Source organism: Gymnoscopelus microlampas (genome assembly GCF_963454915.1).
Source record: "Gymnoscopelus microlampas genome assembly, chromosome: 1".
Classification (NCBI taxonomy): Eukaryota; Metazoa; Chordata; class Actinopteri; order Myctophiformes; family Myctophidae; genus Gymnoscopelus; species Gymnoscopelus microlampas.
In genome coordinates this window covers 59,308,953-59,333,867 of record NC_139962.1, presented here as the reverse complement: position 1 = coordinate 59,333,867, position 24,915 = coordinate 59,308,953, and the positions used below count along the sequence as shown (strand labels likewise).

At 39.4% G+C, this 24,915-nt stretch overlaps 1 protein-coding gene across 1 annotated transcript; it reads right to left on the bottom strand.

Annotated features, from left to right (window-relative positions):
* cUnh16orf87 (chromosome Un C16orf87 homolog) lies at positions 1 to 21,334 on the bottom strand. Its single transcript, XM_084062272.1, has 4 exons — positions 21,128 to 21,334; positions 20,167 to 20,266; positions 9,989 to 10,168; positions 1 to 4,315 (listed from the first exon to the last, which is right to left on the bottom strand). Exons 1-4 carry the CDS (start codon positions 21,191 to 21,193, stop codon positions 4,197 to 4,199), a joined length of 465 nt encoding a protein of 154 aa, XP_083918398.1. The 5' UTR covers positions 21,194 to 21,334; the 3' UTR covers positions 1 to 4,196.
* Positions 21,335 to 24,915: the final 3,581 nt, after the last annotated feature.

Below are 24,915 nucleotides of genomic sequence, written 5' to 3'. Positions count from 1 at the left end.
TTATATTCATTCTACCAATAATAATTTATTTGAGGACAAAGTTTTTCATATCCACCAAAATGTGTCTCTCAGTAATACAGTGAGTAGTTACAGTATCAAGTTATTAAATCATAGGTTAACCTAATGTTACATCATAGGTTACCCAACGTTGCACACCAGCCACTGAATGTAAGGTACAGGTTGCTACATGGGAGTAACCAATCAGACAAGCTCCTTTCACTGACATCTGCGCTCATCCACTTTAACCCTTACGTCCCTATGTTGTGCATGTCATATAGGCAAAAAATGTCAAAACACATTTAATAAAATAGCTAATCTACGAGCTCATCACGCATTGCATCGCATTGTAGATCATATTTTTGAAACAGGGCTCAACCCATTTAGACCGGGAACGCATCTGTGTGTCATTTTTAGATTTCTTTGGCTATTCAAATAGCCCAAAGAAATCTAAAAATGACACACAGATGCTGCGTTCCCGGTCTTAAAGGGTTAAGTGTTTAAAAGCAGCGCACACAAAAGCAAATGTAATATTTGGCTTGCTCAATTTAAAATCACATTTGCCTTTCGATTCAGTTTTTGTAAAAAGCACCAAACTGTTCCAAAGGACTTTTTTTTTTACACACATTGAAAGTCTTGTTTAAATTGATTACATTTACATGCACAGAGTTCTCCAGTTCACTGTGAATAATCAGATTAAGATGGTAGTTACGCTTACATAATTCCCCTCACTTCCCATAATTAACAGGGTTTAAACAGTCGAATCTCAAACCAGACAGACAGCTGCGGAATCAATGTCAGACACCGGCTTCGACTGCTAATGACCCATTCAATGCATTGATGTCATCCCAATAGTTTTGTGGTTGTGTGCAAGGTCCAATTAAATGAAAGAGCGGGAATATAATAGGAGCGCTATCCAGGTTTAAATGAACAAGCATGTGTACCGCTGAGGCCCCATGGGAGTGCAGTGCCCATTGTGAAGTCAGTCGGATCAACAGTCGTCTATCAATGAATAAACACATCTCTGTGTATCTGTCTGACTGTGTCCCTTCTATGCCCATACTGTATACTATGATGTTATCAATATGACGTCATAGACTGGCCACTAGTGCAATAATATTGGGCACTGCTCTAGGTACACTGACAATGGGCACAACGGGTATTGCATAACCGAAGGGGCGTGCGTTCTGAAAGGGCATTGGACTAGTTTTATAACCCAAATGCGTACGACATCGGTGAGCTTGTAGATCTGCTACTATCGGCGTGCAACACAGCCGTATGTCAAAATACACCAGGCTTTATTCTGACTATATCCAGGACACAGTGTTTAACATAAATGACATATTATATTATATATGATTTATATAGTTCGCAGTCCGCATATCATTGCCGTCAGAAACCTTGTATCTCGATATTACAGTTAATGCACTATTTTATAATTCATCATATGACATTGTGGACGTGCCCAAAATTTATGTTAGGTTGAAAGTGGTATGGGTACCTGTGTTTTTTTTTAGAAATATTGAACCAATAAAAAAATATTATTATTAAATGACATTGGGTGCATTGTAACACAGATTTTTTTTCCCATGTCCTGAGAAGTAGCTGTTTTGGACAGACACCCGACAGTGCAGATATGCTGCCTTAACTGGGCTGAGAAATGGGCCAAGTTATTAATGTGCATGTAAATATAAACATTGTACAAAAATTGGTGTGGAGGACCCAATAGTAGTCGAGTATTGAGCAGGTACAGTATCAGATATCTTTACCATTTGTTTGAGATCACTGACAAGATAAAAAATCTATACCATGTGTAACAGAATGCCTTTCATTTGAAAAATAATCTAAGCATGAGATGCATTTCTATATTCCTGTAGTTCCTATTAACATTTCCCAGGTTTCAGGTTGAATAATGAAAGATTTTGGTGGCACAGTATTCTGTATAAGAAACTGAGGAGAACAACAAACTGCACTGAGGCCGTGTCCACAGTCACCAAAGCATTGTTTCCACAGCTGAAAGGGCATGGCCCTCTTCTAAAACGCTCATACAAACACACAAAGTTGAAAATATTCCAACTCTCTGCGACCAGATAAAAAACGCCAGATGTGAACGCGCAGCACAGAACAGACGCTTGTCAAACCGCTGGCGTTTTCAACATAGCAGAAATACAAGGCCGCTCCCATTTAAAACCACTCAAAACACACACCGGCATACAAACGCCTTGGTGAACACAGCCAAGCGTCTCAGATCAACTTGATGGATGCAACTGGTTCAAATAGGACTGGATCGGGGACGGAAACCTGGTTCTATTAAGGACCTGGTTCCGAATTGCAGACCTGAAAATCAAAGGGCTTTGCTTATCAATACTCCCATCAAGTCTGGTGGACAGACCAGGGTCATGTCATGTGATCAAATCAGTGTACCAACGGTCTAATTGTCTAATCAAGTTGTTTAATTCAGTTGGACACGGCGATATCCAAGCAACTCGACCTCAACAGTGTTAACGTTCAAAGAGAAGACGTCTACAAGCTCTGACTCAGCGTTGCCTAACAATGACATCAATGACATCATCAAATCTGCAGCATCTTAAATGAGTCAGTCTGCACCAGGGTGAGAACAAGAGACTCTCAGCAACATGAACCAACATTGAACCAAAATGTGTCCGTTTTGGTAGAATATTTGGAATGTCTAGTAATGGGTTGTATTTAATGATAAGCCAAAATATATTGTTGCATTTAATGATAGGCCGGAATATTATTTAACACTCAACAACTTCATTTAAGTAAAGACATTTAAAAAAGCAATACATTCCTGTTAGAATGTATCAACGTCTCGTCTTCCCACCAAATGATAGAAAAGTATTGGTAGTGGGATCGATAAGGAACCCCGGATCGATAAGCAATATCGATAGTGGAATCAGTATCAATAGAAATGAACGATCCACATCCCTTGTTAAGTCATACTTGGCCATTTAAAAGTTTACATTTACCTCCCAGATTAACCAATCCGGGAACACATCTGTGTCATTTTTATACTTTATACTTCAAAAAAAGCAGATCTACAAGCTCATAGCGCGGCACTCTCGAGCTTGTATATCGTCTTTTTTTTTTAAATCTTGAACATTTGTGCGAATCTTTGAATACGGTACATATTTTTTTAAACAACATTTTTAACTCCAATCTTTTCGGGTCCCTGGCTGGATAACACATTTTTGATGGGGATCGGCTAATAATTAATCATTTAAATGCACAGCAGCTTTGCTTGCGCGGTGCTGGTGGTGGCAACGTCCAATTGAAAAGAGAACAACACTGCGCTCCAACACAGCCAAGCAAAGCGGACTCGGTGTCACACCAACGTCTGTGGACCTTGACAGAGGTCATATGGATGAAACGTTGGTAATAACATTACCATGAGAGTCAAAGAGGTTGTTAACCACATGAACCCTAGCGTCCCCTATTCTGGGGTGAACATTCGGCAAAAATAGCTGATGTGCAAACATTGTGAGCTCGTAGATCGGCTATTTTCGAAGATATTTAGTGTATAAGGCAAAAACAGGAGGGGGGCCCCTGGCGGACACAGAACATTATCTAATGACTGGAAAAAGGTTTGGTGGGCCTTAAGCTTAGATGCTATGACTGGTGGATGATGTCAATATGACAATTCTTCTCACAAAAAGAGCTTCTGGTGGAATCACAAGCATTGTGGGTGGAGTGGCCGCGATCAGGTGCGGCTACCGCCGCGTCGCAGCTGGAAGGCAACGCCACGGCGTCCAGTGGAATCTATTTTTCACAGATCTTACGCGATGGGGGATCCGCCCCTGCTCCTGTCAACTAAGTATAGGGTTTAAGTGGTTAATCTACATATTCATATCTATTGGACTGGCAGCACAAGGAATTACCCTTTTTCCTTTTCCCTGGCCTGTACGCTAACATATGAGCTAACGAAACGTCTCTCGAGCATTCAGTTCATAACAAAGCTACAACGCTCTGTGGGTGGGTGTGTGGACACTTTAAAACAGGGCGCTAGTCGGTCCATCTGAGTGACCACTCCCTTTAGTCTTTAGTCTCTGGCTCCGCCAGTATCATGTTGGGTTGGTCACGTGTCTCCTCACGTAGAGTCTTTACAGGTTCTCTTTGGCCCATCCTCAGGGTACAGGGTGTCCCGGGGGGGGGGGGGGGGGGGCGGGGTGAGGGCGTGTTTATAGGATGAGTCTTTGTCCCAGGATCTTTCGGTTGATCTCAGCCAGGGCCACAGAGAACACGAAGGCCTTCTCGTCAGACAGATTAGCATATATGTCCACTTCCTTTTCTTGTTTCTCTGTGGACGGAATAGAAAATGGAATGATTCATTAGCTTAAGTTTGGCTCTTTTTTTTTGGGGGGGGAGGCTGTATCCGTGGGTGCAATTTGGAACTTTGCAAAGGGTCATCAAACCTGATTTATACTTAATTGCATGCCAGAGCCACATACCGAAAATAGCAGATCTACAAGCTCACAGCTTTTAGATCTGCTGTTTTCAGTTTGCAACACATGTGCAACCAAGTGTAAATCAGGCATAACATGCGCTGGTTGTCCTGCTTATTGCAGAGCCAGGCCAAGCCAGGCCAGGAACTGAACATTTATTTTGCGAGTCAGTTGGAATATGGCTTGAAACAGTTTAGTGTAATATAATGACCTATATGATGATAATATTCAGAACATGCCATCATTTGTAATTAACGTCTCCTGATTTGATACTAAAAGCAGCATTTCCTAACTGGAATCAAGTTATAATGTACAATAATGAATCAATAAGGTGTATATTCCAGATCAGTTGAAAACAACTTCATTCAACAATTATGTAACACTAACAAGCCTCTGTTAAAGTCCTACATATTATCAAAGAATACATTATATTCTTCATAAAGCTGGTGATAGGGAGCATGATCCTTTAGAGGACAAATAGAAACAGAAAAGGAGACATTAGAGTCCCAATGGCAACAAAAACATAGGAGAGAGAGAGAGAGAGAGAGAGAGACAGTCGATCAATCAATCAATCGATCTAGCCATTCTACCGACCAGAAGAAAAGGAGAGCCCAGTCCACAGCCAGAATTGAATTAAAACGGTAAATAGTGTCTTTATTCTCCACTGTTCAAAGAGAGGTCACAGGCAGATCAACTGTCACTTGGGTGTGAAGAAGAGGTGAAGTAGGTCACATGTGAGTTAGACAAGTTGGCACAGTCAAACTGGTTCATGAGGTTTACACGTTAACATGACTGCACTGTTCATTTATCCATTTGTAAGTGTGACAGAGTGCAACATGTACCAGTCCGTTTGGTTTCTTTAGTACACTCTCACAGTTAAATTATTTTACTATGTGACATCAATGTGAAATGACACTGTCTGTCCCATTGTGTATTGGATGCTAGATAATATACTATGCAAGTATGTTGGTTATTTGTTTTTTTGCTATTCTGATTATTCTTTGCTATTTTGATTTGTTTTTGCTTGACCACAAATGTTAAGAATGTTATTTAGATATCATGCTGTTTAGGCATATGCTAGGTTTGATGTTTACCTGGTATCCTAGTTTCTTTGAAACACTACATTGTTCTCTTTGAACTCTACTTATTAGACTATTTACCAGGTTGTTTGTTGACTAGACTAGAGTTCAGCTGACTGTGATTTCACACTGTAAGTGACCCTGGATAAGAGCGTCTGCTAAATGCCAGTGGTGTACATGTAACTAAGTACATGTACTCAAGTACTGTACTTAAGAACACTTTTCTTGAGGTATATGTACTTTACTGGAGTATTTCCAATTTTCAGTACTTTTACTTCTTCTCCACTACATCTCAGAGGCAAATATTGTACTTTTACTCCACTACAATTATTTGAAAACTTTAGTTACTAGATACTTTGCAGACATAAATTATTGCATTATAAAACAAACATACATTAACCACTTTAGTCCTATTCTATACCTAGGCTATTTGAAAATAGCCGATCTACAAGCTCACAACGCGTCACGATGCGACGCGTTGTGAGCTTGTAGATCTGCAATTTCCAAACATTTTAGTACGTTTACTTTTGTTACTTAAGTACATTTTGTTACCAATACTTTTGTACTTTTACTGTGTGCATTTTGAACACCGGACTTTTACTTGTAACAGAGTACTTCTACATTGCAGTATCGATACTTTTACTTAAGTAAAACATTTGAGTACTTTTTACCTGCATAGTCTCCTTCAACCTCCCTGTGTGAGTGTGTGAGCTCTCCCTCCTTAACGTGTTCATGCTCGTACTCGTGGATACATACATTCTTGACGGGGTTTATATTGTCAACTATCACAACTATTGGCCTTTGAACTGTATCTGAAGAGCTAAGGATGTCTGTCTGTTAGAGGTTTCTCCAAGTCTAACGTGTTAATGGCCTCTTGAACAAATTGCTTCCCTGTCTTATTGGACTTTATGCCCAAAGTATTGGTATAGTCCTTTCTTGTCTTAGTGGGTAGACACACACGACAGACGTCACTCACATAGCAGCGACGCCATGCTGTTGGGATAACCTACATTAGGGGGCGCCAGATAGGACCAGGAAGTGAGGGGACATTAAGAGAACCGGGCCCCTATGTGGAGCAGCGTAATTGTTTCATTAAGTATTCTTAATTATAATTGTATCCATGTCTATGACTATGTCTTATTAGGATTAAATACACAAACGTGCGCTCCACTGCTTCTGCTTTGAAGACTAAAACACATGCTACCACAGTAGGTAGAGAGGCCGTCTGCAATCAGAAGGTCACCAGTTGGCCTTCCGGCTTGGGTGTATGAGTCGAAGTGACCCTCTGATCAAGACACATAACCCCTAACGGCTTCTCCCCCCCCCCCCCCCCCCCCCACCCTCGAGGGCTCAACAAACATCTAAGCCAGTGGTTCTCAAACATTCTCAAGTCAAGGTCCCCCCAAAAAATCATATGCTTTTGGCCCCCAGCTGAAAATAATTTGTGCCAGGGACCCCCAGAATAGAAGATTTGTATTAAAAATGATTCAACATTTTCCAAACACTTTTGAGATTTGTGTCACACTATGAGCTTGTATATCTGCTATGTTTGAATAGCCAAAGTCTAAAACATGGTTAAAGTGGTTCAAATGATTGTGACACTAAATTAACCAATTAAGCTGGGGACCCCCTGGTACCCACACAAGGACCCCTGGGGGTCCCCGGACCCCACTTTGAGAACCAATGATCTAAGCAGCCATCAGCTGGGTGAAGCTGAACACTGAATTTCCCCCACGGAACTAATAAAAAGATATTCAAAAAATAAAATAAAAGATGAGGACAACAATAAATGTGCATAATTGTGTTTATATGGTTATCAGTTTCTTGTCTACAAAACGGCTGGCTATGTCTAGAGAGAGACAGGGGCTACTCTGGAGTGCAGAGTTAAAAAGATTTATTTGCGTCTGGAAGAGATAGGAAGCACTCCTTTTGTTATTAAAACTACAACTCCTGTTGTCGCAGAAACTATGTCAACATGGGCAAGATCACTGGTTAACTTGTTAATTGTCCTGCTAATTGCCCTGTGGGTGAAATGTCCACCACACTGAAACAAACCTGTTTCAATAATCTTAAGCCTCAACATCAAACTATCAAAAATATTGTAATAACGCTCTATCATTAGATATGACAGTCAGAGATGTGAACGCCTACTTGTGTAATAGATAGGTTGTCAAAACACATAACTCTTTTTTTTATTAGTAGGCTACTGCAGTGGTTCTCAACCTTTTCAGGCCAAAAAAAAACATATTTTGAACTGGGGACCCCCCACAAAGAATGAAATCACAAGCACTAGGAGTTGTGGCATTATATTGTTTGACTTGGTTCCACAGATACATATTGTGAAAATAGCTGAACTACAAGCTCACGAGGGGTTGTGAGCTTGTGAGGCGTGGTTGTGAGCGTTGTTTATGCCTCTTTCTCAAGTAATATTTCATAATTTGGCCAATGTTTGACATTTTTTTAATAGCATAGTTTGTTTATTACTTTTGACACAGTAATTGTCTGATTTTTTTGCAGCATTAAAAAGGTCTTAAAAGTCCTTAAATTGTCACTTGTGAAATGTGCAGATACCCTGTATACACTTATACTGTATGATGGTTTGTTTACTGTTGAGTGAGAAAACAATGTCGCACATTAAGAAAATCATATCCCCCCCCCCCCCCCCCAAATCATTTGGGGACCCCCTGGGGATCCTGACCCACAGGTCGAGAACCACTGTAGCCCTGTGTTTGTGTGATGACAGAGTTCAGGGGAGTGGTCTCCATGCAAAGCAGGGTGTTTGTCAGCTGTTGTTATGTACACACCAATCTGCTGCTGGTGGCGGACCTGCACAGCGGTTAACCGTTAACACATAACGAGTGTCAGGGACGGGACAGAGCAGAGACAGCTCTCAGGTCGGTGAGAGAACGGCCAATACACAAACACCATCTCTACACAATGGGGGTGAACAGACTGAAAGGTGGGCGGACAAAAAGGGCGACCATCCCCCCCCATTTCAGCGCAAGTGACCTAGTATACAAGTCAACACGGCTGTTCCCTTGATAAATGATAATGTTTTAACCCATTAAGACCTGTGTCACTTTTTCATTTGAGCTAAAAAGCATTATTTTACACTTAAGCTATTCAAAAATAGCAGATATACAAGCTCATAGCGCGGCACTGAGTGCCGCACTATGAGCTTAGTATATCTGCTATTTTTGAAAAATCGTGAACACGTGTGCAAATCTTTGAATATATATATTCTTTTAAAGTCAACATTAACTCAAATCTTTGCTTCTGGGGGGTCCCTGGAACAAAATATTTTGAGATGGGGGTCCGTGTGACCAAATTCATATCGTGTTGGGGGTCCTTGACATGAAAACGTTTGAAAACCACTGATATAGAAACATACGTTTTTCAGAAAACCGTTTAGGATTTAGAAGACATTTTGCAGAATCGGCACCTCAGGCCTCAATGGTTTTTAAGTTTGTTTCTTTGCACGACAGACAGAGAGACAGACAAACTGACTGACTGAGGCAGGCGGATTACATTCTGATCTTTCATCCTGGGAGTTGGATTTAGTGATCCGATCCCCACCTTATTCTTAAACTTAGGATAATCTTGATCCCAGTGGAATTGTGGATTCAGAGTTTATTTAGACAAGTGATGTAATGCATTATTTAATGCATGGCGTTTCATCTGGTTAGGATTTTAGGAAACATACAGCTTGTATGTCATAAAAATAGATTCATTATAATCTTAAGTTGATGTTTTCATGAATAAACAAAACCTTCAAACAAAGTCTCATACTACCATTACTGTCGCTTTCCGTGGAAAGCTTTTATGTCCAAAACCGTTACTTTTCAGTAAATGGAAAAAAGAACCTTTTATGTTCAAATGGATCCAACATAGTTATTATTTAATTACAAGCTCTTGTTCATACTTTTCCTTAGTTGAATATTTATAAAAAACAAACACACTTAACCTTTTAAGACCTGGGGCGCATCTGTGTCATATTTCAATTTCAGCTAAAAAGCATTATTTTACACTTTGGCTATTCAAAAATAGCAGATCTACAAGCTCATAGCGCGGCACCGAGTGCCGAGCCATAGCTCGTGAGTGTAAAAAAATGTTCGCTTTAAAACAATATTATATTCCAAGATTTGCAATATAATATTGTTTTAAAGCGAACATTTTTAACCCAAAATCTTTGCTTCTGGGGGTCCCTGGAACAAAATATTTTGAGATGGGGGTCGGCGGCCAAATACATATAATTTTTTTTCCTTGACATTGAAAAGTTTGAGCACCACTAACATAGAAACATAGTTTTTTTCAGAAAACAGGAAAAAAACTACTTTTGTGTGATACTGTCTACAACAAGACGTAACATAGGCGTACATTTTGGAGATAACATGCCAATAGGCCTGCAATGCCAAACATGTGAATAACAATGTGTAAGGCACTGTTTACCTTTCTCTTCTTCCTGCTTCTTCAGACCCACTGTCTTAGGTCTGCCACGCCCTCGCCGGATGGGATCCGATTGGCTATTGGACCGGGATCTTCTCCTATTCTCCATGTCATTGGTCGAAGGGGAGTCAATCCTGTCTTTGCGGATGCGCTCCGTTCTCCTACGTTTTATGTCCAACTTGTCTGGAAGAACAGAACACAAATGCATTTACTGCCCACATACTGTATAAAGTGTATAAATACATACCATGGCATGGTAATGGTGTTATGATTTACTGTGTGGCCTTTTGGGTTTAAATAACAATTTACATCATCATATTGAACTATAACTAATGTGTAAAAAAAACTGAACAATGAACAGTGAATCAATGCCATAAAGGTCAAATGACAACAAACCAAGTCACATTTTAGAGATAGAGATAGAGAGACAAAGTGAGACAGAGAGAGAGTACAAGAGAGAGAGAGAAATACATTTAACCCATTAAGACCTGAAGCCGATTCTACAAATGCCTTCTAAATCCCAACAGTATCCTGAAAAACATATGTTTCTATATCAGTGGTGCTCAAACTTTTTCATGTCAAGGACCCCCAAAATGATATGTATTTGGCCGCGGACCCCCATCTCAAAATATGTTGTTCCAGGCGACCCACCAGAAGCAAAGATTTGAGTTAAAAGTATTCGCTTTAAATATATATATATATATATTCAAAGATTTGCACACATTTTCACGATTTTTCAGAAATAGCAGATCTACAAGTTCATAGTGCGGCACTCGGTGCCGCGCTATGAACTTGTATATCTGCTATTTTTGAATAGCCAAAGTGTAAAAGAATGCTTTTTTTGCTCAAATCTAAAAATGTGTATGTATGTATGTATGTATGTATGTATGTATGTATGTATGTATGTATGTAGTATTTTTAACAGCGAAAGCTAAATTCTTTCCTTCTTTTTTAAGTTTTCTACATCGTTTATTTGAATGCCATGTTGCAATGTGAGTGCGACACAGCTCTGCTTTGTTAATGTAAACGTATGTTTCCCCTTCCAGTAATAAAGCCCCTTTGAATGAAATGAATTTAAACTGAGAGAGAGATTGCTTAATGTTGTCATAATAGAGCAGAGTGCTGCAGGGTTGAACTGTTGAACTGTAAACAGGGTGGACATGGAGGCACAGGGAAACACAGATAGAACTTAAGTTTTAAATTAACCCGTTTAGACCGGGAACGCATGCCTGTCATTTTAGACTTGAGCTATAGCGATTATTTTATACTTTAGCTGCAGATCTACAAGCTCGTAGTGCGGCACTATTTTTGAAAAATCATGAACATTTTGTGCAAATCTTTGAATACATATTGTTTTACTCAAATCTTTGCTTCGGGGGGGTCCCTGGAACAACATATTTTGATGGGGGTCGGTGGCCAAATGCTTATCATTTTGGGTGGTCCTTGACATGAAAAACTCTGAGAACCACTGATAGTAGCAACATAATTGTTTTCAGAAAACTGTTAGGATTTAGAAGACATTTGTAAAGATTTGCACAAATGTTCACGATTTTTCAAAAATAGCAGATCTACAAGCTCATAGCGCGAGTGCCGCGCTATGAGCTTGTATATCTGCTATTTTTTATTAGCCCAAACAAATCTAAAAAAGACACAGATGTGTTCCCGGTCTTAATGGGTTAAAACATCCGAGGGATGTTTTAATTCATGACGTCCATGTCTGCTTTTGGCATGCTAACCACTTTAAACCCTATATAGACATCACTGACCGGGGTCCCCCACTATACTAGCCCCCCCCACCCCCTTTGTCTCTCTACATCAAATCTCTTTGCTAAAAACAGCAGAATCTACAAGCTCTCAACGTGTGTGTGTAGATCTGCTATTATTTTTACTTACCAAATGTTTGACCCAGAATAATAGCGACGCTAGGGTTCATGTGGTTTATACAGTAGGAAACGTCAGAATAATAACAATTATGATCACACAGCAGTCTGAGGGTCTCTACAACAACAGAACTGTGGTTGGTCTTAAAGGACAACTTTGTTTTTTTACAACCAAGGTTTATGTTTTAGCTTGTAATTAAAGTAAATAAAAGATGAGTGTTCTTTGTTTTTCATTTACTGCTTTCTAAAGTTTTAGTAATTTTCGCGATATTTTTTACAGTGGGCGGGGGCATTCTGTCCGGTGGCTAAATATGCCTTTTTTACACAATAAAAAAGGTCCTGTGGTCTTTGATGGCCAGATGTGAGTTATTGGGGGCTAGAAGAGCTACTGTAAATAATAAAAAAGAAAACGACTGGTTATTGTGTAAAAAAAAGACATATTTAGCCACCGGACAGAATGCCCCCGCCCACTGTAAAAAAAGATGGCGAAAATTGCTAAAACTATAGAAAGCAGTACATTAAAAAAAACTCCTTTTTTATTTACTTTAATTACAATCTAAAACATAAACCTTGGTTGTAAAAAAACAAAGTTGTCCTTTAATTTCTGTCTCATCCGAGCATGAATGAATGAATGAATGAATGAATGAATGAATGAATTAATGAATGAGTGGATGGATGACGGTAGCGGTCATATTTATGCAACACAATCATATTTTGTAGGAGCATACACAGATTCACAGGTGCATAATTCTACCATAATAATGTACCTCATGATAATAAAAAAAAACTTGTCCTGCGTCCTAGTTGACGTGTCATACAAATAACTGCAATTAAAAACGTAACTGTGTATATTTGGCATCGACAATGGGAACATATGCACAAGGCGTACGTTTCTGTTTGCCTTTTAGGCTTTGTAAACACAAGTTGCACAGGGCAGATATGACAAACGACTACTTAAATATACCCAGACATGACTGACAATAACACAATAAATAATCTAAATAAATAATGTACTATAGCCAATAGTATTCGTTGCTGTCGGGCAGAAACCAGCCAACTCTATTTTTCCACTTTTGCATTTTTTTTCCCATAAATCAGTGCTATTGAACACCCTTTACATCTGTGTGATTAACCCATTGAGACCTGGAACGCATCCGTGTCACTTTAGAGTTCTTTGGCTATTCAAAAATAGCAGATATACAAGCTCATAGCGCGGCACCGAGTGCCGCGCTATGAGCTTGTAGATCTGCTGTTTTTGAAAAATCTTCAAAACATTTATTTTTTGTTTTTTTCCAAAAACTGTTAGGATTTAGATTTTTTTTGTAAGAATCGCCTCAGGTCTTAAAGGAGAATTTTGGACTAAAGTTTTCTTACCATTCTTACCAACCAGTACCATTCATCCTAAGATATCATAACGTCATAGAAAAGGTAAGACAACTTTAGTCCAAAATTCTCCTTTAATGGGTTAAAAGGTGTTTCAGAGAAAACCAGCTAGCTCCATTGGATCCTCAAACCTTCTGCTAAACCAGTTAAATCCACCAAAAGGGGGTGGTCGGAGTTAGCTTGTTTTTTTCTGACTCCAGGCTCCACCCCTTTTGTTTTGACCTCCAACCTCATTGTGAGCTTGGAGGTCCATTCAGCTGTTCTCATCAATGATGAACAAAACCTCCTAACTCCACTTTTTGTCTTGTTTTGGTCATTTCCGGGAGTGGGCGACAGCAGAGATATTAAGTCATTTTATACTTTCAAGACGTTTCAGAAATAGCAGATTTTCCATTCTACGTACAGGCTCACAGGAGATTATTATGTAATAATTGTGTCAGTTCCGGCATACATCCAGCCCGTCTCCCGTACGCTCCATAACCAGTGGTGGAAAAAGTACTCAAATTCTTTACTTAAGTAAAAGTACCAATACTGCAATATGAAAATACTCTGTTACAAGTAAAAGTCCGGAATTAAAAATGTACTTGAGTAAAAGTACAAACGTATTGGCATCAAAATGTACTTAAAGTACCAAGAGTAAAAGTACTAAATATTTGAAAATAGCAGATCTACAAGCTCACAACGCGTCGCGATGCGACGCGTTCTGAGCTTGTAGATCGGCTATTTGCAAATAGCCTATATGTATAAAATAGGGCTAAAGTGGTTAATGTACGTTTCATTATATCATAATTTATATCTGAAAAGTAACTAGTAACTAAAGTTTTCAAGTACATGTATTGGAAATACTCAAATAAAGTACACATACCTCATAATTGTACTTAAGTACAGTACTTAAGTAAATGTAGCCTACTTAGTTACTTTCCACCACGCTCCATAACACTCACTGACAAATACTGGACTGTTTCTGAGCAAGCACTCTGACAGTAATCAATAGCCTGTAACCACTCCCCATTGTGTGGAATGCCATCACTTTGCTGCCCTGCACAATACAACAAAGGGATGTTTAAAGTTAAACATCCTTGAAAAACAGCAGACACACACACACACACACACACACACACACACACACACACACACACACACACACACACACACACACACACACACACACACACACACACACACACACACACACACACACACACACACACACACAGTGTGTCGCCTATACAGATGGATTCTCGTTTAACCAAGTTACATCGTGCCAGACGTCGATATTAAGTCTAAACTAGAGGACGTTCATTCTAACAAAAAGACCTACAGTGTGTGTCAGCGGTGATAAAGTACTCACTTTTCTTACTTAAGTAAAAGTATCAATACTGCAATGTAGAAACAAGTAAAAGTCCAGAATTCAACATTTACTTGAGTAAAAGTACAGTACCAAAATATACTTAAAGTACAAAAGTAAAAGTACTCGTTATGCAGAATGTCCTATCTCACAAGTTCAAAATGTATACAAATCCTTTGAAAATAGCCGATCTACAAGCTCACAATGAGTCGCATCGCAAGTACAATATTTGCCTCTGAGATGTAGTGGGGTGTAGTAAAAGCACTGAAAAAGTAAAGTAAAAATACCTCAAAATTGTACTTAAGTAAAAATACTTATGTACTTAGTTACTTTACTCCACTGGTGTGTGTGTGTGTGTGTGTGTGTGTGTGTGTGTGTGTGTGTGTGTGTGTGTGTGTGTGTGTGTGTGTGTGTGTGTGTGTGCGTGTGTCACAGGGGGCTATTGTTCATTTCCCCCTCGAGCTGAAACAATGAGACATAGCATGGTTTCCCCATCCCGTTTCCACGTTATAAAGTCCTGAGTGTTATTTGAACTCTAGTAGTTACACTATCATAGCATACACATGTATGTTGGTTACTTGTTCTCATGTGTTGTGTTGTTTAGATAAATCATATGTTTAGATAGCAGTGGTGTAAAGTAACTAAGTACTTTTACAGTTTTCAATACTTTTACTTCTACTCCACTACATCTCAGAGGCAAATATTACACTTTTACTTTTACTAGTTACTTTGTAAATTTTGATTATCATCACAAAACATTCCACCTCCGCCCTATATACGTTTCAGCCATTTGAAAATAGCAGATCTACAAGCTCACAATGCGCATTGTGAGCTTGTAGATCTGCTATTTTCAAAAGATTTTCATACATTTGAAAACTTGTGAAATGGGACATTCTGCAGACTGAGTACTTTGAGTTTGTACTTTTGGTACTTTAAGTACATTTTGATACCAATAATACTTATGTACTTTTACTCAAGTAAATGTTTTACTTGTTTTACTTTTTACTTCCGGACTTTTACTTGCTTACAGAGTTGCACTACTACATTGCTACAACATTGCAGTATCGATACTTTTACCACCACTGTTAGATAGCATGTTTAGACAGAGGCTAGGTTTGACGTTTACCTGGTACCCTAGTTACCTTGTTTTAAATATTTGTATTGAAGTGCTGCATAGAATCATAAATTAAAAGAAATGCTTCCATTTATGTTATTTTTTCTTTCTTTTCTTTTCTTTTCTTTCAACAAACATCAAAAAGGAAGTCATCAAAGTATCCTACTTTGACTTTGTAGCTCAGCTGTTAAACCACCCCTCCCTATTCTGGGGGCGAACATTCAGCTAAAACAGCAGATCTACAAGCACACACACAGTGGCACATTTTGAGCTCATTGATCGGCTACTATAGTGCAGAGCCCTGGGGGATTCCAGTCAACTAACCATAGGGTTATGGTGGATAATTGTTTTCTTTGCACTCTAGTTATAAGTAACCATTTACCCTGTCCTTTGTTGCCTGGGGTTCTTTTGACTCTGATCTCTCACTTGAGAGTCGCTCTGTGTACAAGCATACATACATCTGCCCAGTGCCTACATTGTACTTAATGTCCCGAAATGACCCTGGCACACTCTCAGACTTAAACTATCAAATGAACACTCAGGGTTTTACAGTCTTCCACACTGGCAGTGAAGGGAAATGGAAGACATCTTTACTGGTAGAGAGGGGAATGCCCCCTCCAGGGCAATCCCCCCTCCACCCACCCAAAATAAAAAGCTAGTGTCACCCAGCTGTGTAAAAGCTCTTCAAAACATGTTTTTTTTGTTTGTCCCTGTAGACCAGTGTTTCTCAAACAATGGGTCAGGATCCATTTTTGTGTCACGCAACAATTCTTATGGGTCGCAACTCGCAACTTTCGCAAGTAAATATAACCATATAATGATTTCAAAAGAATTTCAGACATAAAAAAGAACATCCACACAGTTTGAGTTTCAGATGTGAGAAAATAGTAGATCTACAAGCTCACCATGCATCGCATAGCGAGATTGTAGATCTGTTATTTTCACTATTTCTGAAATGGGGCTTATAAGTGTTTAAATTCATGACTTATTTTAGTTTAAGTTTGGGTTCCGGAGAAAATTTATCTTTTGGGTCTGGGCCAGTGTTGCCAGATTTTGCCAGAGAAATAAGCAACTAGGTCTATGAAAACAGGCCCAAAAGAAGCTTTTAATAACTGGGGCCTGGGGCTGAAAAACACTCTGCTCAGTAAGCTTGTGTCTATTCAGCATTCCTGAAAATGCTCTCTGTCTTAACATAAACATTTACAGTCCCACTCCCATACGACACACATCACATCACAGCCACAACAACCCCCTGCAGTGTTTCCCTGTGGAACACATTCCAGCCTCCACTCAGGATGTCCCCATCCACACCTTGCTCAAGCACTGATGATCAATCAAGGTGTGGATTATTATTACTCAAGTGAAGATTAGTGCCTGACAGTGTTGATTTTGTCGACTAAAACTATGATGGAAAGTGTTCGTCGACTACCTTTTATCACTGACGAAAACTAAATAAAAACTAACTAAAAACTAAGCTATGAGGACTAAAACTAAGACTAACTATATTGACAATTTCGTCAACAAATAAAAAACTACACTAAAATCTTATGGAGGGACTCGTGGAGAAGAGATCCAGTAGAACTAAAAGACAAGTCATTTTATGTTTGGTTGCGCTCGGGTGTTGCGCTCTGAAAATAGCAGATCTACAAGCTCACAACGCGTCGCAGCGCGACGCGTTGTGAGCTTGTAGATCTGCTATTTTCAGCATGCAACCAAGTGTAAAATCATCCATTGCGATGCCATCATGGCTCGCGAAAATACATTTTAGTCGACTAAATCAACTGTAGATTTAGTCGACTATAATCTTATGATATTTAGGCGACTAAAACTAGACTAAAACTATAACAATTCAGATGACTAAAATATGACTAAAATAAAACTGGAATTTTATTCAAAAGAGTATGACTCAAACTAAGTCAAAATTTGCTGCCAAAATAAACACTGGTGTGAGGTGTCTGATTTAAACCTAAGTTGCGTGCCGTGCCCCAAAAACAGCCAAAACGCAACGATATCAGACTCATTATTCATCAGGAGTTTCACTGCTCTGAACTTTAAACTCCACGATATGGACAGAGATATGGTTCAATTTGTAAAATTAAAACAGAGAGGGGAGGGGGCATTTTTTACCACTATCCTATATACTTATTTGTATATGGCCGATCTACAAGGCCACAACTTGTAGATCTGCAATTTTTCGGTGTGCAACAAAGTATAAAACACTTTGAGCAATAATTAAAATATGGTCATTGGTTCCCTCCACAATTAATTTACAATGTAATCTATTAAATGATACCTATTCTTTATTCAAGAATCAAGATAATCACTTCTCAAATCAAAGTTATGTGTTGTAACATGTAAGCCTACATTACAACACGCATAATACCCGTGTAATTAACACCGCTATAATATTACTCGTACTTAATCTACCTTTAACAATGTAGACTAGAGCAAACAGAAACTAGGTGCACGTTTATTTCACATGACTTATGCAAACCAGAACGCAATATATACATATACATTCAATTTAGAGTCCAGAGAGGGCTCGGCAATATGACTTCAAATCAATATCACGATGATTTCAAGCTTTGGCCTCGATTACGGTTAATGAAAGCTTTTTTTTTTAAATAGTGAAAATAGCAGATCTACAAGCGCGTTGTGAGCTTGTCGATCGGTCATTTTCACCATTTTCTGTACGGCACTATTGTACAACAAAGTATAATAAGGTTAAGTGGTTAATACGACTAAAGACAATCTAGAATAATTAGTTTGTATCCATTTGTTCATATATAATAATAAATAAAAAGGAGAAAAAAACATTATATATAATAATAAATAAAAATGAAAGAAAACATACTTCTTGATTTTTCGGTCAGTCAGTTATTGGTTCTAAATATTGGTTTTGATCATTTTTTGGGTTAATTAATTGCCCAGCCCAACTAAAAAGGAGAATTAAACCAGGACAGGTCCTCAACCAATATTTGCTTAGTTTCTTTCCTTGGCAACAGTGAGCATCTGTGAAATACTGGGGAGAATGGGTGAAAAGTTGTTCGAGGGCGTTTAAAAAAACCACGGGGTACAAAATATGTGCGTCTAGATTTTGCGCGAGAAATAAGCAACTAGGTCTATGAAAACAAGCCCAAAAGAAGCTAGGCCACATGAGCATCGGATATTTGAAAATAGCCTACGCGTTGTGAGCTTGTAGATCTGCAATTCTCAAAATAATGGGGGGGGGGGGGGGGGGTCCGTGGACAAATACAATACATTTTTGAGAACCACTGTTTTAAACAACATTTAGGAAGCCAAAAATGAACAGGCAAATAATGTGGGTGAAACTGCCTTTCACATTGACAAGTAGGCCTTGTACTGTAGCCTAATTTCAACAGTGCTGAGAGAGTGAGAGAGAATCCCCTCCCCCACACAGAGCAAACAGCTATTTAAACCAGCCAGCTCTCCAGTGTTGCCATGTCCACTTATTATAAGCGACTTTGGGCTTATTTTTCTGTAAAGTTGCTTGTAAATCTTGGTAGTATGCGAGTTGCGTTTTTTGGGGGGGCTTGTTTCTAAAGAGTAGTTGCTTGGACTTGTTTCTTTTTTTTTTAATTATTATTTAAACCAGTGGTTCTCAAATGTTTTCATGTCATGGACCCCCAAATTAGTACGTATTTGTCCCTAATAACCCCCATCTGAAAACGTTTTGTGCCAGGGGAGCCCCGTACCAGATTTGTGTTGTTAAAATGTTTCAAAAATCTTCCCAAATATTCCACATTTTATTCTTTTATACATTTTTAAATAGCAGATCCACAAGCCCACAACGCACGCTGTGAGCTTGTAGATCGGCTATTTTCAAACGGCCAATGTATATACAATGTAGGTTTAAAGTGCTCATGTGGCCTATAGTTGCTTCTTTTGGGCTTGTTTTCTAGACCTGGTTGCTTATTTCTCTCACACACTCTGGCAACACTGCAGCTCTCTGCTCTAGTCAAAACTCCTTTCTATTCAAACAACTCCACTCTTATTATTCATAAAAACGTGACGGTTACGTGTGGATGTGTTTGTTTTCAGGGACAAGGACAGTCCAGCTTCAGAGACAAAAAAAGGAATACTATTTAAAAAATTGTCTTTGAATAAACTGTATGCATACTTCTTTAACTATGATTTAAAAACAACACAGTCCAACCGTTGAGTACTCCACAATGGTAACCCTATAATATAAGGTTACCAATGTGTGTGTATGATCATGATATAGGGCCTATATTATGATCATACACATTTTCATAACTGACAATGTGCCATTGTCTTCTTGGAACATTTGGCTGACATCACATGAAATGTAATATGGCTTTTGTGTGTGTGTGTGTGTGTGTGTGTGTGTGTGTGTGTGTGTGTGTGTGTGTGTGTGTGTGTGTGTGTGTGTGTGTGTGTGTGTGTGTGTGTGTCTGTCTGTTTTTCTTTTTACCTGCTATTGCTGGAGAGCCTCTGTCGTTAAGTTTGGCATTGAGCAGCTTTCTGCTAATAAATACAAAGCCACAAGGACAAGACTTGCAAGCAACTGGAATCTAGAGACAGAAACAGATGGGTAAATATAGTTAGACCACATCATTCCTACACTAGTACACACATCCTCAGTGTTACATTCATACATGTGTGACTCTCAAGAGTTAAGTAAGCCTTGGATCAAGACTATCACAGATGTATTTTTGATCGATTTTGACATTTTTATATCGTAGCTACGAAAGTAAAAGTCAGACTCGATTAAATACATCCATGATAGTCTTGATCCAAGGCTATATACATGAGTTAAATGAACATAAGGCAATGCGTTGTTCCATTGTGTGTGTTATGTACACATTATATTGCAGCCATATGATGTGATCGCTACAATGTATCTATATCAGTGGAAACGCTGTTAACACTGTTAGCCTGTGAAGGAGACGTCACGCGGTATGGCTGCGTTTATTGATCCCAAATACATATTGACACAGATCTATGTGATCGATACACACCATCATCCTCCCGCACTGGCCCAGTGTTATAGGGAGATTATCTATGAATTATCATTATGATGATCGCCTCCATATATTATACTAGGCGATATGGAGAGATGCCATTTCCTCATTGTGTGTGTGTGTGTGTGTGTGTGTGTGTGTGTGTCCTCACGATAAAACAAATTCCCCAACCAAGCTGATCGATTAAAAAGATAATAATAACTAAATACGTGAATTTAAAAAAAATGTGTGTGTGTGTGTGTGTGTGTGTGTGTGTGTGTGTGTGTGTGTGTGTGTGTGTGTGTGTGTGTGTGTCCTAAAGATAAAACAAATCCCCCAACCAAGCTGATCGATTAAAAAATAATAATAATAACAACTAAAAAATAGGTGAATCCAACCAAGAACAAAATGTGTGTATTATTAATTCCTCACCTGTTGGTCGCACTCCGGACAGGATTTCGTGGCCATCTTCACTTTCTTTGTTTTATTGACCGACATTATTAGTCCTTGATCTGCTTCCAATGATCATGTGGCTTTAGTGCTGCTAAAAAAACTCATCTGATCTGAGAGGTCCAACTTCTGCTCTGAGTCTGAGTCTGCAAGACATGGAGCTCAAGTTCCAACTGAACTCACACTCACAGCAGCACACACACACAATCGCACGCGCGAGCGCGCGTGTGAATGTGTGTGTGCTGTGAGTGTGAGTTCAGTTGGAACGCACACGCACACGTACACAGACACACACACACACACACACACACACACACACACACACACACACACACACACACACACACACACACACACACACACACACACACACACACACACACACACACACACACACACACACACACGCTGGGATCGGGACACGGAACATGCGCACTGAGTGTTCTCAGCGTTGCCAGATTATTTTTGCGAGAGAAACAAGCAACCAGGTCTATGAAAACAAGCCCAAAATGAAGCAACTAGGCTAATTGAAAATAGCAGATCTACAAGCTTGTAGATCTACCGTTTTCAAAACAATCTTGAAGATTTTTTTTTAATATTATTTTTAAACATTTGAACAACACAAATCTTGTATGGGGGTCCCTGGCAAGTGGCACAACAATACATGCATATTAATTTGGGGGTCCTTGACATGCAAATGTTTGAGAACCACTGGTTTAAACATTAGGAAACGAGCCCAAATAAGCAACTACACTGTAGAAACAAGCCCAAAGAACGCAAGCCGCAACTACCAATATTTACAAGCAACTTTTACAGAAAAACAAGACCAAAATCGCTTGTACTAAGCGGACATGGCAACACTGAGTGTTCTCTTCTTGTGAGTTGTGCTACTGCTGCTCATGAATTCATTGATGCAGTGTTGCCAGACTTTGTGAGAGAAATAAGCAAGCAGGTCTAGGAAAACATGCCCAAAAGAAGCAACTAAACCTATATACTGTATACATTGAAAATAGCCGATCTACAAGCTCACAACGCATCGAGAGCTTGTAGATCTGCTATTTTAAATATAATATAAATATAATCTTGAAATAAAATGTAGAATATTTAGACGAAACATTATAACAACACAAACCTGGTAGTGGGGTGCTCACTGGTAATTTGAGGGTCAATAACATGACAATATTTGAGAGCCACTTGTTAAAATCATTTTAAAAATTGTGAAACAAGCCCAAATAAGCAACTACACTTTAGAAACAAGCCCCCCAAAAAAACGCAAACCGGCCTACCAATATACAAGCAACTTGACATAAAAGGAAGCCCAAAGTTGCTTATAACAAGCGGACATGGCAACACTGCCTTGATGCTAGCCAGGCTCTGATGCTAGCCGTTACCTCTATGATGCTAGCAAGCAGCGTTTCCAGCATATTGTTATAAGCTACTGACTGAGCATGCGCTGGAGCCTATACGTCAGTTAGGACGTTAAGCGTCACTTACTGCTACGCGTGCGCTCAGTGAATGCATGCACACACCACGTGCACGCCTAGCCCCTACGGAACCTCTCCCTCCCATAGAGGTATAGCTCCCTCCGCTGTATGGCTCCGAGATGAGGTTCGTCGTTTCCGTCTGCCGTTTGAGCAGGACATTGTCGCACATTTTCCACTTTACATGTTTCTTACCACTTTCTGCACATCGTATCCAAAAAGTAAAGCTTTCCCGCCATTCTCTCAGATGTTTTAAGTTCTAGCGCACCATAAAAGCTATCCAACGAGTTGAAGAAAGTATTTAATTTGCCTCGGTCCTCAGCCGGTTCCATAATATGTTGCGTTAGAAGATGCAATTCAACATTTGACCAGTAGGGGAATCAGTAATGTTATCTCTACGGGCGCAACTCTTGCGCAATGTCTTAAAAACATGTAACCGGATGAGGACCGAGGCAAATTAAATACTTTCTTCAACTTGTTGGATAGCTTTTATGGTGCGCTATAACTTAAAACATCTGAGAGAATGGCGATAAAGCTTTACTTTTTGGATACGATGTGCAGAAAGGGGTAAGAAACATGTAAAGTGGATAATGTGCGACAATGTCCTGCTCAAACGGGAGAGGGACACGAGGAACCTCATATCGGAGCTATACAGTGGAGGGAGAGGTTCCGTCCGAGCTAGTGCACGCTAGCCTGGTAAACCCTCCTTGAGGGAGGGTTTACCAGGCTAAGTGCACGCCCTGACATAATAATAAGTTAACCGTGGTGGTGAACAGAAGTATTCTGATGTTGTTCTTGAGTAAAAGTAGCAATAACACTGTGTAGAAATATGTTTTACAAGTAAAAGTCCTGTGTTCAAAATATGACTTCAGTAGAAATACAAAAGTATAGGCATCAAAATCTACTTCAAGTATCAAAGTAAAAGTACTCTAACAATAAAATAAAATAAAAAACACATTTAAATAAAAGATTAGCAAAAAGTACAATATTTGCCTCTGAAATGTAATGGAGTAGACTGTAGATTAGAAATATAAAGCATTGAATTTGTACTTAACTACCACCACTGCATGACAGTGATGGAAGAAGTACTTAGATATTTTAAAAGTAGCCTACTACAAGGTAGAAATATTCTATTGCAAGTAAAAGTAAAAGCACAAAAATGTTGGCATCAACATATACTTACAGTAAGGCTACAACACATATCATGTATTGATCATGTATTATTATTGTAGGATTATTATTATCATTATTATATATTATTATTGTATGAATAATGATGAAGCTGTTGAACAGCAGGCTGAACAAAGGCCTTTGAAGAATATGAGTTACATAGTAATGTGATGTGCTTCCCCCTTAAAATGAGGTGCATGAGAGTCGGAGACTATTGCTTCCATTAGATTTAAGGAGGTGGTGTGACAGTTAAAATGTGGTGTATGATAGAGTCTCCATTTTGCAACACATAGACGTGATTTCACAGAACATGCCTACAAACTTTAAACATCCCAAATACATCTGCACTACTGGACTGAACAGAACAGAACAGAACAACCGAAGAGCATTGGGCTACTGCTACAGAGACAGGCCTATTCTACTGACAAGACTGGTACCAACACACTCGGGTCTGATAGCTGCCTGTATCCCACACGGTGCAGTTATTTGACTGCCCTCGTCTCAGACAAAGAGATATTTATAATTTAATCAGTGTAATATCATAAAGCAGTGGTTCTCAACATTTCAAGGACATAACCCCATAACTGAGTCATTTTTTACACTCTCAAGAGTTACAGACCTGAGGGGGTTTATTAAGGGGGGTTTCAAATGGATCCTCAGGGAACCCTGAGGGTCCCTGCACCCCACTTTGAGAACCACAGTCATACGGGTACTGCAGGGCCAGTATGGTTACATTAAAGTTGGAGATGGATTGATGTAAGCCTTGCAGAGCCATGAGGCCCATAGGCAGGGTTGCCATATCTGCTTACTATAATTTTTCTACAAGCTCACAACGCGTCGCATCGCGACTATGTGGCCCATAGTCGCTTCTTTTGGACTGGTTTTCCTAGACCTGGTTGCTTGTTTCTCCCACAGAATCTGGCAACACTGCCCATAGGGCAGGAGGAGCCTATCTCCTATTTCTGCAGCGTGAAGCAGCTTGATGTACATTGTACAAGTACATCCCCAACCATGATGTACAGGTACCCAAACCTGGACATGACACTAGTATGTCACAGGGACTTACACCCGATCCAACCCTTGACACTGAGTGCCAAGCTGGGAGCCATTGGGCCACAT

What these genes read in the sequence shown, in the direction of transcription:
- cUnh16orf87 (XM_084062272.1), bottom strand. Translation starts at nt 21,193, where the DNA reads ATGTCGGTCAATAAAACAAAGAAAGTGAAGATGGCCACGAAATCCTGT. An exon ending in GTCCGGAGTGCGACCAACAG is followed by an intron (nt 20,267 to 21,127) that starts GTGAGGAATTAA and finishes TTCTGTCTCTAG; the next exon opens with ATTCCAGTTGCTTGCAAGTC. An exon ending in AGGCTCTCCAGCAATAGCAG is followed by an intron (nt 10,169 to 20,166) that starts GTAAAAAGAAAA and finishes CTGTTCTTCCAG; the next exon opens with ACAAGTTGGACATAAAACGT.